An 18028-nucleotide genomic window follows, 5' to 3' on the forward strand; every position below is an offset into this window, starting at 1 on the left:
GGAGCGGAGAGAAAGGGAGAGTGATGGAAGAATGATTTGAAAGAGAGAAGGAATGAAGATAATAAAAAAGAAGAGAGAGAGAGGGAGGGAGACACTGAACAGAAGGAAGGAGAGAAGCGAGCGAGCGAGTGAGTGATGAGAACAAAAACGAAAGAGAAGTGAATGCTGAAGAGAAGAAAATGGAGAGCCAGAAGAGACATAAACAAGACAGGACAGGTGAAGAGTGACACACTCAAAAAAGTTTGTGTGTGTGAGACAGAAAGAGAGAGTGAGAGAGAGAGAGGAGAAGGGTGGGAGAAGAGTTGGAGAGATGGCAACTGTGAGTGAGAAAGGAAGAGAAGCTTTTGGTGTGTTTGAGTGTGTGAGTGTGAGGGATGACAAGAGTGAGAAAGAGAGGGATACAAATGAGTGAGTGTGTGTGTGTGTTTGTAGGGGAGGGTGAGGAGCTGAAATGAGTGAGAAGTGTGTGTGTGTGTGTGTGTGTGTGTGTGATTGTGAGGGAGAGCCTCTCCAGCACACTGGAACATGTCACTCATTATGGGGTGTTGCTGAGAGATCTGTCACCCAGGTCATGCCACCTGCTGCTCAGGGAAACACATCGCCTCTTCTCACACACACACACACACACACACACACACACACACACACACACACACACAGACGGGCGATCCTGCTCCCTGTTTTCTGACAGACTGGTTAATCTTTTTGCAGGTTTGACACAAGTCCTCTGCTCTCTCTCTCTGGCCAGCTGTTGCCCACCTGTGCCGTGTGTGTGGAGTAAAGCCAACCCCTCACAGGCTGACCCCAGCAACATAACCGCATACGATACACTTCACCAGTGTACACACACATACACACACACACACACACACACACACACACACACACACACACACACACACACACACACACACACACACACACACACACACACACACACACTGATGCTACAGTACACACGCATACACACATACACAGCATTGCAACATTACAGCGCACACTACAACATTACAGTTACACCAACATGCACACCAACACTATAGTGTGCTAACACACACACACACACACTAACACACACACATCTCTCACACCCGCCATCAGCAACACTCCACTGCACACATTCACAGCACACCAGTCCCACAGGAATAAGTCAGTCAGTCCCCCACTGCCTCTGGCTCCTGGCTCCTCCCCATAGAGTCTCTGTCAGGTGTGTGTGTGTGTGTGCGTGTGTGTGTGTGCGTGCATGTGTGACAGTGTCTGCATACGTGTGTGTGTGTGTGTGTGTGTAGTCTGTTTCTTCCTATTCTACCTGTCTGTCTGCCCATCTGTTTGATCTGTGTCTATCTTCCTGTCTATTTGCCTTTCTGTCTGTCTGGTTTATAGATCTGTCTGTCTGTCTCTGTCTGTCTCTGTCTGTCTCTGTCTGTCTCTGTCTGTCTCTGTCTGTCTCTGTCTGTCTGTCTGTCTGTCTGTCTGTCTGTCCCTCACCCCTATTCTTTCCTCATGTTTGTGCTTTCTCTCTTCAGCTCTCTAAATCATCTTCTTTCTCTCTGTCTGTCTCCTACATTCTTTATCACTCTTTCTCTTTGCCTCTATCGCTTATTCTCTCTCTCTCTCTCTCCACCCCCTCTCTCTTCCTTCCTCTTCCTCTTTATCTTTGCCAGTATAACCCAACCCCCTCCCCCCATCTTTCTCTCTCTCGTTTTATACCTGTACTCTCTCTCTCTAGCTCTCCCCTACCCTCTCTCTCCCTCTCTCCTTTACTCTCACTCCTTTACTTTCTAACTCTCTCTCTCTCTATCTATCCCTCTCTATCCCTCACTCTGTTTCTCTCTCTCTCTCCTGCCATCCTCTCCCACACTGAGGCATTGTCTTATCCCACAAGAGCAGTTCTCTTTGTGTGAGACAACATTTCACATGTGTCTGCTCAGCGCCTGAAGAGGGCTTCTCGCCGCGAGAGGGAGGGAGGGAGGGAGGGAGGGAGGGAGGGAGGGAGAGAGAGAGAGAGAGAGAGAGAGCAAGAGAGAGAGAGAGAGGGGAGAGGAGAGATGGAGAGCGAGAGACACAGAGAGACATGAAGATGGAGAGTGAGCAACAGAGAGAGGGAAAGAGAGAGAGATAAACCAGGAGAGAAGGAGAGACAGACAGATGGCGAGAGGGAGAGCGAGAGAGAAAGACGAATTGGGAGAGAAGGAGAGACAGACGGCCAGAAAGAGAGGGAGGGAGGGAGGGAGGGAGCGTGAGCGAGAGAAAGAGAGAGGGAGACAAATCGGGAGAGAAGGAGATACAGACCAACGGCAATGGAGAGCGAGAGAGAAAAATCAACAGAGCGAGGGAGAGTGAGACAGAGTGAGAGAGAGGGAGAGTGAGAGAAATCAACAGCGAGCGAGGGAGAGTGAGAGAGAGAGAGACGAATTGGGAGAGAAGGAGAGACAGACCAATGGGGGGGGCGCAGAGACTGACTCACTGACTGCCCGCTGCAGCCTGGCTGCTAGGCCGACCCGCCAGCCACTGAGCACAATGCAGATGAGGCCCAGAAGGGGGCGCCCTTTGGACTCCAGTCCCGGCCCAGTCCTGGTCCTACACCGGCCCGGCTGCGTCCCAGAGGACCTGATAGAAATGGCGGCGTGCCTCTCCTCTGCAGCTCGGTGTGGGCGGAGTCGTCTGGGGAGCAGAGCCGCGTTCCATTTGCGTCGTTGTGGTAACGGGCGGCTGGTGGAATGACGTCACGTCCGCCTGAAACGACCCCGGTTGAGCGCGTTCCAGTTGTTATTAACACAGTCGTTAAGGACAACATGCTACGCTGCAGCTCTGCGGAGGCTGGAGGCTTCGGGGTAATTGGGACCATGTGGCTCCAGTGGGCAGCCTCAGCCGAGCGCCTCTGGACCCTGGTTCTGGTTCCTGGTCCTGGTTCTGGTTCTGGTTGTGGGCCAGGCGACCTGTGGGCGTGCCGGTACGGGCATGGGTGAGGGACGGCTGTGGGCAGGGCGTTGGCGTGGCGTTGGCGTGGCGTGGTGACGTGGGTAGGTGCCGGAGGATGCGGAGTCTTTGTTCTGCTTTTTAATGCTCCCAGATTAAAGCATGGCTGCCGGGTCTGCCGGAGCTCAACCCTCGCCTAATTAATTGCCTGCTGTAATTAGCATATGAAACGTGTGTGTGTGTGTGTCTGTGTGTGTGAGTGTGTGTCAGAGAGAGAGAGAATGTGAGTGTGTGTGACAGAGAGAGAGAATGTGTGTTTGTGTGTGTGTGTGTCTGTGTGTGTGAGTGTGTGTCAGAGAGTGTCAGAGAGAGAGAGAGAGAGAGAGAGAGTGTGTGTGTGTGTGTGTGTGTGTGTGTGTGTGTGTTAGTGTGTGTGTGTTTTGAGTGAGTGAGTGAGAGAGTGGGGGAGGGAGGGAGAGAGTGAGACAGAGAGCAAGTGAGCAAGTGTACGTGTGTGTGTGTGTGTGTGTGTGTGTGTTTTTGAGTATGAGAGTGAGGGAGGGAGGAAGAGTGAGAGTGTGTGTGTGTGTGTGTGTGTGAGATTGTGTGTATGTGTGTGCCTGTGTCTGTGTCTGTGTGTGAGAGAGTGTGTATGTGTGTGCCTGTGTCTGTGTGAGGGAGAGAGTGTGTCTAATACACACGCGTGTGTGACTGTAGGGGGAGAGAGCCTTTGCCTGTGTGGGGGAGGACATGTTTGTGTGTGTGTGTGTGTAGGACGAGGTTTGAGTTCACAGCTCTCACAGTGCATATTAACACCCAACCCCTCAGTTTTCCAGTGCAACACGCACACACACACACACACACACACACACACACACACACACACACACACACACACACACACACACACACACACACCATGCTGGGTGTGACATCAGAGCAGACGCGAGCAGAGTTTAAACGAGCTCCCCTTTCACCTGGGCTCTGCTTTGCCCTGATCTCTCTCAGGAAGCCATACTCATCTCTCGCTCAATATCTCTGCTCTCCTGCTAAAGTGCCATTTTATTTTATGTGTGTGTGTGTGCGCGTGTGTGTGTGTGCGTGTATGTGTGTGTGTGTGTGTGTGTGTGTGTGTGTGTGTGTGTGTGTGTGTGCGTGTGTGCGTGTGTGCGTGTGTGCGTGTGTGCGTGTGTGCGTGTGTGCGTGTGTGCGTGTGTGCGCGTGTGCGCGTGTGCGCGTGTGCGCGTGTGCGCGTGTGCGCGTGTGCGCGTGCGCGCGTCAGCGATCCGTGCTATGGGTCTAATCTGAGCAGGTACACACACACTATCTTACACTGTCACACTGGTGCAAGGCTCATAGCTGCACACGCATATGATGTTTGGCTGAAGTGTGTGAGTGTGAGAATATGTTTGTGTGTAAGTGCAAGTGTGTATGTGAGAGTGTGTGTGATGCTGGTCTGTGCTAGTGTGTGTGAGTGCGAGTGTGAGAATATGTTTGTGTGTAAGTGCAAGTGTGTATGTGAGAGTGTGTGTGATGCTGGTCTGTGCTAGTTTGTGTGAGTTTGAATATGCCCTCCTGTTTGCTCCCTGTCCTTCTGGGATGTGGGGGTGATCCACATCGGGGGGTGGGGGTGATCCACATGGATGAATGTGACTAAATTAACTGTGCACGATTATTTGTAGCTTTTGCGATTGGGTAATCACTTTGGTTCATATTGCGATCATGATGGAGATGATTGTGCAGCCCTGGTTTGGATGGGAAGAGAAACAATCCAGTTCTAGCTGTTCTGTAGATGGCTATCCTGAAGTGCACTTCTGAGTTTGGATTTGACGTGAGGTTCATTTAGGGTGTGCACACACACACACACACACACACACACACACTCTCTCAGATAGCCATAGTAGAGGTGTGATAGCCTGTGGTTGCATTTCCTTTTTGCTGGTCTGCCAGACAAACCTGTGGACATGGTAGAGGAACCTCAATTTACTAGTAGTGTTAACCTCATATGATTTTCCATACGGTAGAGGAATCTCAGTCTACATAGATACATTTATTCATCTAGCGAGCGCTTCTATCCAAAGCCACTTACGTATTACAAGTCTAGTAGTATTCATGATTTTCCTGAATGATGACACTCCTGAGTCATCTGCGCAGTGAACAGTGTGTGTGTGGTGTATGTGTGTGGTGTGTGTGTATGTGTGTGTGTGCTCGGTTCAGTGTCCTCCCTGAAGGGCCCCGATGACTGCCCTTTGCTAGTTCCTCTGCCACCCTGGTGTCATGTTCAGCAGAATGGCCTCCTCCTGACCTGATGCCTCTGGCTCTAGTCTGGATGCGTGGCTCCAGGGAGCTGCTCTATGGGGTGGTGATGGGGTGGATGGCCATGTATTGTGTGCGTGTGCGTGTGCGTGTGCGTGCGCGTGCGCGTGCGCGCGATACATCTATGTGTGTGTGTATACACAGGTCAGGCCTATGGCCCCGGTCAAGGGCCTTCTGCCGCTGTAGAGATTAGATGACCTACAGTAGGAGAAGAGTTATCCCTGTGTGATTTTTTTTTGTTTGTTTTGCAAGCTGGCTGACCAGTTGTATAGGAGTAGATTGACTTGTGCTGAGTAGAGTTGCCCCTGTGTGATCTTTATTTTTCGCAGGCTGGGTGACCAGTTCTATTCATGGGTTTCATCGGGTCCCTTTCCACAGGTGTATTAATCAAATATCATGCAGTGTGCATTCATAAACTAGGTGCTTGATTGTATAGTGTATACACCTGTGGAAAGGGACCTGATGAAACCCATGAATAGGAGTAGATTGACTTGTGCTGAGTGAAGTTGCTCTTGTGTGATATATTTTTTTATTTTATTTTTTTCAAAATGGGTGAACAGTTTTATAGGAGTTGATTGACTTATGGACTGAGTGGAAGTAGCTCTGTGTGATTATTTATTTTTTTGCAGGCTGGTTGACCAGTTCTGTAGGCGTGCAGTGACTTGTGGACTGAGTGGACTTGTCCTTATGTGGTGTGTGTGTGTGTGTGTTTTTCCGCAGGCTGGGTGACCAGTTCTACCAGGAGGCCATCGAACACTGCCGCAGCTACAACGCGCGCCTGTGCGCCGAGCGAAGCGTCCGCCTGCCCTTCCTGGACTCCCAGACGGGCGTGGCCCAGAACAACTGCTACATCTGGATGGAGCGCCACCACCGAGGCCCTGGTACGGACATTACAGGGAGTGTGTCTGTGTCTGTGTCTGTGTCTGTGTCTGTGTCTGTGTCTGTGTCTGTGTCTGTGTCTGTGTCTGTGTCTGTCTGTGTCTGTGTCTGTGTCTGTGTTGCTTGCCGCTTGCCATTTTAGCTGCTACACCTGGATGGAGCGGTACCACCGAGGCCCTATTATGGGGTGTGTGTGTGTGTGTGTGTGTGTGTGTGTGTGTGTTAGAGATGCACCGATATAGAATTTTAGGGCCGATAAAGATAAAGCTGCAACTCCTCGGACTGTAGCCTATCATGTTGTAGGCTAATTGATACCCCATGTTTCACTTCCAGTAGCCTATTTCCTCCAGCCGAACCGCAAAAAAAGACGGGCAAATTAACGGAGTGCTGTCCAGTGTAAAAAAGTAGGCTACCTTCTGTTGCGCACAACCTGCAGTGCTGCAGCGGTAATATAACAAAAGCCAACCAAACGAAATGCAAATATAATACTTAGAACTACTTATCTACTGATTTGTCACACCAAAGATTTTGTTTGTCTCCCCGACTAGCGCGGTGGTAAAGTGCACACACCAGCAAAACAATTCGCTCGGAGTAGGCTGAGCTTCGCTCTCTGCTTAGGTTAAAATGAAGACCGTTCAGGAGAGGATTTTGGGCTGCATAGATTCAACGCAGATCTTGTTAGAATGGTGAAATACTTCCACACAGCTGGCATTATTTTGAGGAAGAAGTGGCCAACCAAGCTCAAGTAGCATGCAGCCAGACAGGCCTTATGTAGTTGGGAAATTAGGGCTTTAAAAAATATATTAATATTTTTAAAATTTCACTTATCGGCCAATAATATATCGGCCGCCGATATATCGTGCATCTCTAGTGTCTGTGTGTCTGTGTGTCTGTGTGTCTGTGTGTCTGTGTGTGTGTCTGTGTGTGTCTGTGTGTCTGTGTGTGTGTGTGTGTGTCTGTGTTGCTTGCCGTTTGCCATTTTATCTGCTACCCCCCTATGGAGCGGAACCACCGAGGCCCGAGCACTTACATGATGGGGAGTGTGTGTGTGTGTGTGTCTGTGTGTGTGTGTGTGTTTCTTGCTGCTTGCCATTTTAACTGCTACATCTGTATGTGGCAACATCATCGAAGGTCATGATGCAAACATCACAGGGATTGTGTGTGTTGTTTGCTTCTACAACTGGTATATCTGGATGACGCCGTCAAGGCCCTGGTGGATACATCATAGGGACTGTGTGTGTGTGTGCGTGCGCTTGTGCTTGTGCTTGTGTCTGTACAGTGGGTATAGTAAGTATGCACACCCATGCTAAAGTTGACTAAAAAGAGGAATATAAAATCATCTTTTGAGAATTGATTGTAATGCCTTAGTTCAAAAAATGAGTAAAAATCAAACTGCTAAGGACACTAATTTTCTTCGTGATTGAAGAATGTATCGTAAATAGATAAATGTTCTTCCTTAAATACAGGTTGCATAAGTATTTGACCCCCTATGTTAAATTCCCATAGGAGCAGGAGGATTTTTTATATGTTTTTATTTTTAAAGGCCAGTTATTTCATGGATCCAGGATATTATGCATCCTGATAAAGTTCCCTTGGCCCTTGGAATTAAAATAGCCCCACATCATCACATACCCTTCACCATAGCTAGAGATTGGCATGGTGCTTTTTCCAGTTAGCCTATTAGCCTGTTTGATGCTCATTGAGCTCAATGCAAATCACACAGGCTAATTTAACATAGGGGTCAAATACTTATGCAACCTATATTTAAGGAAGAACATTTATCTATTTACGATACATTCTTCAATCACAAAGAAAATTAGTGTCCTTAGCGGTTTGATTTTTACTATTTTTTTTAATTAAGGCATTACAATCAATTCTCAAAAGATGATTTTATATTCCTCTTTTTAGTCAACTTTAGCATGGGTGTGCATACTTACTATACCCACTGTATGTGTGTGTGTCAGTGCACACACTTGACTGCAGGGCAGATGTACACCTACCTGCCTTACTGTTGGAGGAAGTGTGTGTGTTGCGGTGTCTTTATCTTTGTGTGTGTGTGTGTGTGTGTGCTATATCTATATATGTGTTTGTGTATCTGTGTGTGTGTTTATATATCTGTGTGTGTGTGTGTGTGTGCGTGTGTTTATATATCTATGTGTGTGTATACACAGGAATGACCGCGGGTCAAATGTACACCTACCCAGCACGTTGCTGGAGGAAGAAGAGGAGGCTTCACACCTCTATGGATCCGCGCCTTCGGCTGTGTGGGCTGCAGCTCGGTGAGCACACACACACACACACACACACACACACACACACACACACACACACACACACACACACACAAATCAACTTGCTACTTTCCTCCTCTCTCTTTGACATGTTCTCACTTATGACCATATAGTCTTAACTCTTAACACTTTCACACCACACACAGCCCTCTGTCTCTCTCTCGGTCACTCTCACACACGTGCACACACACACACACACACACACACACACACACACACACACACACACACACGAATACGTGCAGCAGGCTGTGGGCTTGGCCTTCCAGTATCTATGTGAGCAGGCTCACGCCACTTTCATCAGTTTCCTGATGGTAGAAATAGCTGTGACTGTGTTCAATACACACACATGTACACACATACACACACACACACACACAGACACACACACACGCACATACATATATATATAGACACACTCCTGCCTAGTCATATATATATGTATATATACACTCCTGCCTAGTCATATATACACAGGTGCGTGCGCGCGCACACACACACACACACACACACATACACTTGCACTTAGACACACACACACACACACACACACACACACACACACACACACATATATACACACTCTCCAGCCTATATATTTGTATAGATACACACGCACACACACAGGTGCGCACACACACACACACACACACACACACACATACTTGCACATACACACATATATACACATGCCATCCAGCCTAGTCATTTGTCACCCCTGCCTTTGAACTCCACTCCCCCCTCTCTCATTCTCTCTCTCCCTCTCTCTCCATCCCCCCCACACACAAAGACAAACTTCCTCTCACACACGTACACGGCAGACCTACACAAATTCTAATGTGGTTAACGCTAATAGCCCTGCCTCTCCCGTATTGATACCGCAGCAGTTTACGAGACACTGTTTATTGAATCAAGTGTGTGTACTCTACGTCTTCGCATGCTCTACCTAGCGGTAGCCCTCGCAAGCGGTGTGTGTTTCCTGGAGTGATTAAATCACCTGGGTGAAAACACACTCTTTTAATATTTGGATAAGAGCCTGTGGTCGTGTCTGCCAAGATGCTAACCGTATTTCTGAGGGGAATGAAATTGTGGGCCTAGGAGCACTGTGGGGGAGGGGGAGAGGTGTGTGTGTGTGTGTGTGTGTGTGTGTGTGTGTGTGTGTGTGTGTGTGTGTGTGTGTGTGTGTGTGTGTGTGTGTGTGTGTGTGTGTGTGTGTGTGTGTGTGTGTGTGTGTGTGTGTGTGTGTGTGTGTGTGTGTGTGTGTGTGTGTGTGTGTGTGTGTGTGTGTGTGTGTGTGTGTGTGTGTGTGTGTGTGTGCTGCCTCAGTGCAGTGGAGATGGTTCATCACAGACACTGGATCTGTGCTTCTCCAACTCCCCCACAACAACGCTCTCTCTCCCTCTCCCTCTCTCTCTCTCTCTCTCTCTCTCTCTCTCTCTCTCTCTCTCTCTCTCTCTCTCTCTCTCTCTCTCTCTCTCTTTCTCTCTCTCTCTCCTTCCCTATCTTCCTATATCTCTCTCTATCACCCCCTCTCCTCTCTTTCTCTTCTCTTTCTCTGGCACGCTGCCCTTCTCTTTCTCTCTCCTCCTGCATGGTCTTTTCTCCCCTCCTCTCTCCTCCTCTTCTGTGTTGTGTCCTAAATAAGTGCCATTATTCCTGCAGCTACCATGTTGTACCGTATCCTCGTTGCCCTACCACAGACGCAGTCAGGCTCCACACAGACCAGTTCTGCTTTCAGACAGACAGGTTCCACATAGACTGATTTTGCTCTCAGACACAGATGGGTTCCATATAGACTGATTTTGCTCTCAGACACAGATGGGTTCCATATAGACAGATTTTGCTCTCAGACACAGATAGGTTCCACATAGACTGATTTTGCTTTCAGACACAGATAGGTTCCACATAGACTGATTTTGCTCTCAGACACAGATAGGTTCCATATAGATTGGTACTACTCTCTAACACAGTCCGGTTCCACACAGACCAGTTCTGCTTTCAGCCAGACAGGTTCCAAATAGACTGATTTTGCTCTCAGACATAGATAGGTTCCACATAGATTGGTACTACTCTCAGACACAGATAGGTTCCACACTGACTGGTTCCGTTCAGTCCTCTGACGTCTCCTCAGGAGTTCCACACAGACAGTTCCGTACTCTCCTCTGATGTTCCACACAGACTGGTTCCGTTCTCTCCTCAGGGGTTCCACACAGACTGGTTCCGTTCTCTCCTCAGGGGTTCCACACAGACTGGTTCCGTTCTCTCCTCAGGGGTTCCACACAGACTGGTTCCCTTGTGGTTCTCACTGTGGGACGTGCGGCTCCACCATGTTCTGCTGCCTTTGTTCCTCTCTCACCTGCAGTCGGCCTCAGCACCCCCCCCCCCCCCTCTTGCCAAACAGGGTCTGTGTGAAATAACACGTGTGCAAGGCGCTGAGAGTGTGTGTTTGCGTGTGTGTGCACGCTCTGTTTCTGTCTGTGTGTTTGTGTGCATGTTTGTCCCTCTGCTTCTGGTGGAAGGCTGGAATGTGAGCTATTTTGATGAGGGAGTTGCTGGAGGAATGTGTTGGGGACCTGATAAGGGAGAGGGGGCGATTGAAGCCCTGCCTTTTGTCTCTGACTTCCGCACTTCCTCCTCCATTGTTTTCCTCTCTCTCTCTCTCTCTCTCTATAGCTGTAGGGAAGTGGCATTTTTGTAACATTGCTCTTTTTTCACTCTCCAACAACTAAAATATGGTTTCTGTGGATACTTTTACACATAAACCTGATGTGGCCACCCTTCTCTTTATCATATATTTTATTTAGAGTCTTAACCTTAGTTATATACATTTGATGGGCATTTAAAGGTGTGAGAGGTTACCAAAATGCCACAAGTCCTATATCCACCATTTCTAGGGTGATTTAAAATGTTTTTACAGATTCTGGATCTCATTTGGTGCTATACCTTGACCATAATAATTCCCTCCTATTCACTCCGGTTTTTCATTTTTGTCAAAATATTTGGCCAAAAAGAGCCCCTTGGATCATATATGCTACTATGGACTTGAAAGTTTTATATTGTGTGGTTCCATGCAAGTTGTGCATTAGTGAGGCAAGTGTTTTTTTCATCAATACCTGTTGTAGGGGAGCCCCATAACACCCTCAGTTAGTTTCAGAAAGATTGGTTAACTTTTTAGGGATTTATTTAGAATTTCTGTATTTAGCTGACGTTACCGAAATTCCACAAATTGTGATGAAGAAGTTTTGCTGTCTACAACAGTATTAAAATATAATATTTGCATTTTTCTTTGTGTAAAAGGGAAAATCAGTAGTCTGTGTAGTAACCCAGTGGTTTCTAAGCAAAAATCTAAATTTTCATCATGTTTATGGAGTATACTAACCTATTGTGGCATATTGGTAACGTCCCTAATTTTTGCTATTATTCTACTTGTATAACACCAAAAAAACATATGATCACCACAGTTGTGAACAATAGTGTATGATACTTCATTTCATCTAGCAGAAATTCAGAGGATGTGTTTCTAAAGGATAAATATGAACTAATAATACGTTTCTGTGGCATTTCTGTAACACTGCCTAGGGTTAGGTTTAGTCAAACTATGAGCAGTATCAAAAAAATATTTACATCATCATATCACTTAATTACACATCTACTTGACAAATACTAGTTTTGACATTTATGACAATATAAGTAAAAAATATAGACATTTTCACATATAAATGAATGAAAATGAATGGGAAATATAAAATGTTTGTGATCTCAGCCTACATAACATTAAGGGGGAAGGTAACACTATAGCTTTGGACAGTAAAGTAACACTTACAATATTGTTGGACATTTTTAAAAAATATATATCGGAAGAGAGCGCTACAAAGTAAAAGTGTATTTTGTGGCATTTCTGTAACATTGCCTAGGGTTAGGTTAAGCCAAACTATGAACAATATCAAAAAAACATTTACATCCTTATATCACTGAATCACATATCTACTTGACAAATACTACTATTGACATTTATGACAATATAAGTAAAAAATATAGACATTTCCACATATAAATGAATGAGAATGAATGGGAAATATAAAATGTTTGTGATTTCAGCCTGCATAAAATTCAGGGGGAAGGTAACACTATAGCTTTGGACAGTTCAGTAACACTTACAATATTGTTGGAAATGTTTTTTAAAAAATATATCGGATGAGAGCACTACAAGTAAAAGTGTAATTTGTGGCATTTCTGTAACATTGCCTAGGGTTAGGTTTAGACTAGCTGTGAACAATATCAAAAATGTACATCATTGAATCACATATCTACAATTGACAAATACTGACAGATGACTTTTCACATGTCTAGCAGTCTGTGTTCAAAATGTACTGACTGTGAGTTCAGCTGGTCAGTTTGTAACGCCCGTGTGCCACATTTGAGGTCAGATATTTTGCATTTAGAAGGGTGGAATATGCCTTTGCATACATTAAATGACATCTACACATCAAGAGCTTTCAGGGAATATATGATACAAGGCACCTAGATGTAAGTATCCCAGAGATACACCCTAGATGTACTGACTGAGTTCAGCTGGTCAGTTTGTAACGCCCATGTGCCACGTGTGAGGTCAGATATTTTGCATTTAGAAAGGGGGGAATATGGCTTTGCATACATTAAATGACATCTACACATCAAGAGCTTTCAGGAAATATATGATACAAGGCACCTAGGTGTAAGTATCCAAGAGATACATCCTAAAATGTACTAACTGTGAGTTCAGCTGGTCAATTTGTAATGCCCACGTGCCACGTGAGGTCAGATATTTTGCATTTAGAAAGGGGGAATATGGCTTTGCATACATTAAGTGACTACTCATCAAGATCTTCCAGAAAATATATAATTTAAGGCACCTAGGTGTAAGTATCCAAGAGATACATCCTAAAATGTACTGACTGTGATTTCAGCTGGTCAGTTTGTAACGCCCGTGTGCCACATATGAGGTCAGCTATTTTGCATTTCGAAGGGTGAAATATGACTTTGCATCTTTTTTTTGCCTGTTGACCAAAAATTCAGAATCGATGACGAAAAAAAAAAAAAAAAAAAAAAAAAACTTTGACAACAACTATATGACCGCTTCGCTAGCTATGCTAGCGGCAGTCATAAATACATACAAAATAACAGGTCGAAGAAAATATTTCATGGGATCGTATGAGAGATGAGTGTCTTGCAATGTTTCATCCACACGTTCCAGCAAACAAACAGTGCAACAAAAGTGCTACAAGTTAGTCTAAAGTTAACATGTAGGGAATCAAATCCACACAAACTAATTCATTTGAAGATTTAAAGTTTAAGAGGGTGAGTTCTTAATTAACGATAGGCCTATATATGATTCGTGACATTGATTGTAACAACATACCTAGTCTTTGACCAGATTGGCGATTTTCTCGACAATAAAGGTTTCTCCCGCGGGTGTCTCCTCCTTCTATCGCAAACTTAAACGCTTCTTAGCGCCATCTAGGCTACCGTCGAGGAGTTTGAAAAGGAACGAACGAGTCTCAGGTCTCAGCCCAAGTTCAGATTTTGTTTTGCGTGAGAAAATGGATGTATGGCGTGTGTGCGTGTGTAAACGATTCCCGGGACACCATAACACCGGGGCACATGAAACTTGGTGGGCATGTAGCCCCAGTAGACTAACATTTTGTCAGCACCGAGGATGACAAATGTTTATGGTATGTTGGTCTCAAGAGCTCGTATCAACTTAGCTTATAACCAGTCATTTGTGATTTGCACCCCCATGGTAAAAATTGAAAATGCAATGTAATATTGCTTTAATCGCCCCTATCTTCAGATGAGATGTTATGAACTGCACCAAATTTCATGTGTATGATTAACCTGACACCCTCGGGAGTATGCCACGTTTTGTGGAATTTCATCCATGGGGGGCTATAAAATAAATGGATTTATGTGTACATTCAGGACTGTATACCCATCGGCCTGTAGATGGTGGTATTAACCCTCTGGAGTCTAAATCCCCCCCTGGGAAGTGACACCATTAGAAACCTTTAATCAACTAGTTTCCAAATATATATGTTTTAAAAGAGAATGGTTCCTCTGGGTGCAACAAACACACAAACATGCAGGAACACACACATAAATACACACACACACAGACACATACCTACACACACAGGCACAAGCACATACACACATGTACATAAAAAATTACACAAACACATGCACAAACACACCCACATGCATGCACACATGCACCCTTACACACACACACACACACACACACACACACACACAAATGCACAATACACACACACACACACACACACACACACACACACACACACACACACACACACACACACACTGTGTGTTCTCTTTCTTTCTCTCTCTCTCTCTGTGTCTGTGTGTGTTTTGTGTTATCTGTGTGTATTCTGTGTGTGTTCTCTCTCTCTCTCTCTCTCTGTGTGTGTGTGTGTGTGTGTGTGTGTGTGTGTGTGTGTGTGTGTGTGTGTGTGTGCGTGCGTGTGTGTGTGCGGGCACACACATTCACATGTGTGTGTGTGTGTGTGTGAGTGTGTGCCTGCATGTGTGTGTGTGTGTGTGTGTGATCTGATATTGGAGTGACAGTGACGGCAGAGAGCACAGTGAACATATACACATAGAGACACATAAAACACACACACAAGCAGACACACACACACACACACACACACACACACACACACACACACTCATAGACAGAGAAGCACTCATACACAAAAGCAAGCATGGAAACAAAAGCGTGATTGATATTTGCGGAGAGAATGTGCAGGACTGAGCGGCGGTCATGTTGTGTATCGCTTTGCGGTACATCTAGTTTATCTAATGACACAGAAAGCAAAATGAATTGCTTCCACATATCCTTGTCATGCACTAGGCTATTATGCATCTTTTTTTTCACTCCCGAAGGCTACAGCTACCCTCACGTATTTCTTAAAGCGACAGGCACTCAATTACGCACACCGCTAATGCGCACTCAATTAGACATACACACCACTTAAAGATATGACTAAGTGTAATAGTCTTGTAAAATACTAAACGTTGTCAAATATGTACAATTATATGAATTCCAAAATATATGGTAGGCCTATAGAAACATGACTATAATTTTCTCTCACTCTTTGTGTGTGTGTGTGTGTGTGTGTGTGTATGGAGGGTCAAGCAAAATCTTGGATGGCCACTGGTGTGAATAATCACACAATATTCAATATTAGGCAACTGATGATTAAATCACCAAATACACTAAAATGGTAAAAAAGCATCGATAAAGTATCGGTATCAAAACAATAATTTTGGTGTCGCGACAACACTAGGCTGAGTGCAGGACAAATTTTTGGTCACTCCCGACAGAATCTCACTCCAAGGTTTTTGGAAAAGTTGGCAGCTCTGCTAATTGAATTTGTGACTGCAGTGCAAAGTTTGGTCGTTTTTGGACAAAAAATGACAAAGATATCGTTAAATTAAGCAAAATACAATTCTACCACTCTCTAGCCTCTCCCCATCTCACTCTCACTCCAGCATAGAAAAAAAAGCCCATTTCGCTGACAAACTCTCGTGTTGCCATTCATGGAAATTACAATGTCTCACTGAAACAACGGTGCGTTTCAACATCGTTGATCTTGGAGAAAACGTGCTGAGTCCGACACACATGCACCCATGTTGGTAAGCAGTCTGTTTGAGTAACGTAACGTTGCATAGGCTACTCTACATCAACAACCGCGGTTGCCTACCGCCCTAGCGGTTCTGTTGCCTGATTGATGTAATTGGGCAACAAGTGTCTTGGAAAACATTGTTTGTACGGGCACTGCACTAGTATTTCCTGAAAGCACTTAATGTAGATGTCATTTAATGTATGCAAAGTCATATTCCACCCTTCTAAATGCAAAATATCTGACCTCATACATGGCACATGGGCGTCACAAACTGACCAGCTGAACTCACAGTCAGTACATTTTAGGAAGTATCTCTGGGATACTTACAATGGGAATATAATGGTATATAATGTGCTGCAGTTAGGTATTTGTGTGTCTGTGGTGTTAAATGTTAAGAAGTGTCTGTGAGAGCTGGGGAGTGAATGTGTGCAATTTCAGTATAGTGTGAGTTCATGATTCAGATGGCCTGAGGTTAGAAGCTTCTCCTGAGTCTCTCAGTTCTGGCCTTGTGAATGTTGCTCATTCATAAACTTGCTCATTTTCTCTTCTTAAACCTATGCTATACTCATTACTTAATTGTGTGTTAATTTACAAATTAAAATAATTGTAGAAAATAATTGTAGATAATTGAGAGAGAGAGAGAATATAGACGCAATATGATAATTCCATCTCCTGTAGATGTATAAACAAAATGTTTAACATTTTTTGCATGATGACACTAAGAGGGCGGTAAGTAACTCAGATTATATTCAATTGTGTGCAAAAAGCTTTTTATTTCATATGTTACAAATATTCCACTCAAAAAAGGAATGTTACTAAAATGCCAATTTGGTTGCAGAAATGCCACTTGGACGTTACCAAAATGCCACACAACGTTACAGAAATGCCACTAAGGTTACGAAAATTCCACAAAATAGGTTACCGAAATGCCTTTACAGCTATCTCTCTCTCTCTCTCTCTCTCCTTCCCTATGTCCCCCTTTCTTGTTCTCTCTCTCTCTCTCTCTCTCTCTCTTTCCCTCTCTCTTCCTCTCTCTCTGTCTCCCTCTCTCCCTCTTGCTCTCTCTCCTCTCTCTCTTCTCTCTCTCTTCCTCTTCTTCTCCCTCTCCCTTTTCCCTCTCCCTCCCTCTCTCTCTCTCTCTTTCCCTCCCTCTCTCTCTCTCTCTCCCCTCCCCATCGTTTCCAAGCCTCCTCTCTCTTTGTCTTTTCCTCTCTCGCTGTCCCCCTCGCGCTCGGTCACTCTCTCGTCCTCGTCACAGATTCCCGTTAGCGCTCCCGTTAGCGCTCCCGTTAGCCGGGCCCGTTAGCTAGCCTGCTTGCTTACTTGCGGAGCGATCCGAGCGGTGCTGGGCTGCTGGCTTGCGCTGAGGAGAGTGTGTTTGACAGGCTGATTTATTTATAAGTGCTGCCTGCTGTTTTTTTTTCTCCCTGCATCGTTTTTGCAGATTGACTCTTAAAAGTCCCTGTGAAATACCCTGTTTGTCTGGGTCTGTGACAGCTGCAAGGGAAACTCCCGGAGAGACAGGCAGCGAAACTGAGACGAGAGGAGAGTAGAGGAGAGGAGCTGTTAGCAATGGCTACTGGAGCAAGGCCCCATGGAAACATGCTGCTGTTGGCCTCAGGGAGTTGTGTGTGTGTGTGTGTGTGTGTGTTCGTGTGTGTGTTTGTTTGTGCGCGCGCATGTATTTGTGTGTACTGACGGAGCATTTCTTTGCCTGCTGAGTGTGTTGGCTGAGGCTGAAACTCTTATGGGTTTTTTTCAGCGTGTACAAATGTAAAGAGTTTATGAGCAGATGCTACTTGGAAATTCAGATCATGGCTTGAAGGGGCTTGACAATTGCAACAGACAAATTTCCCTTTTCTGCATGGTTTGATAGAGTACGAGACAATAAAGGTAATCTGTCATTTTATATAGCCCTTCACCGTTTACAGTCCG

At 45.4% G+C, this 18028-nt stretch overlaps 1 protein-coding gene across 4 annotated transcripts in view; it reads left to right on the forward strand.

The window, feature by feature from the left end:
• The window catches only part of LOC134068095 (zinc finger protein DPF3-like), a 53551-nt gene that overhangs the window by 7821 nt on the left and 27702 nt on the right, over positions 1 to 18028 (forward strand). For all 4 annotated transcript variants that reach the window (XM_062523610.1, XM_062523613.1, XM_062523614.1 and 1 more), the window contains exons 2-3: positions 5956 to 6116; positions 8286 to 8393. In XM_062523610.1, the coding sequence (XP_062379594.1) occupies positions 5956 to 6116; positions 8286 to 8393 (269 nt within the window). The remainder of the gene's footprint in view (positions 1 to 5955; positions 6117 to 8285; positions 8394 to 18028) is intronic.

This window comes from Sardina pilchardus, chromosome 20 (assembly GCF_963854185.1).
Source record: "Sardina pilchardus chromosome 20, fSarPil1.1, whole genome shotgun sequence".
Lineage (NCBI taxonomy): Eukaryota > Metazoa > Chordata > Actinopteri > Clupeiformes > Clupeidae > Sardina > Sardina pilchardus.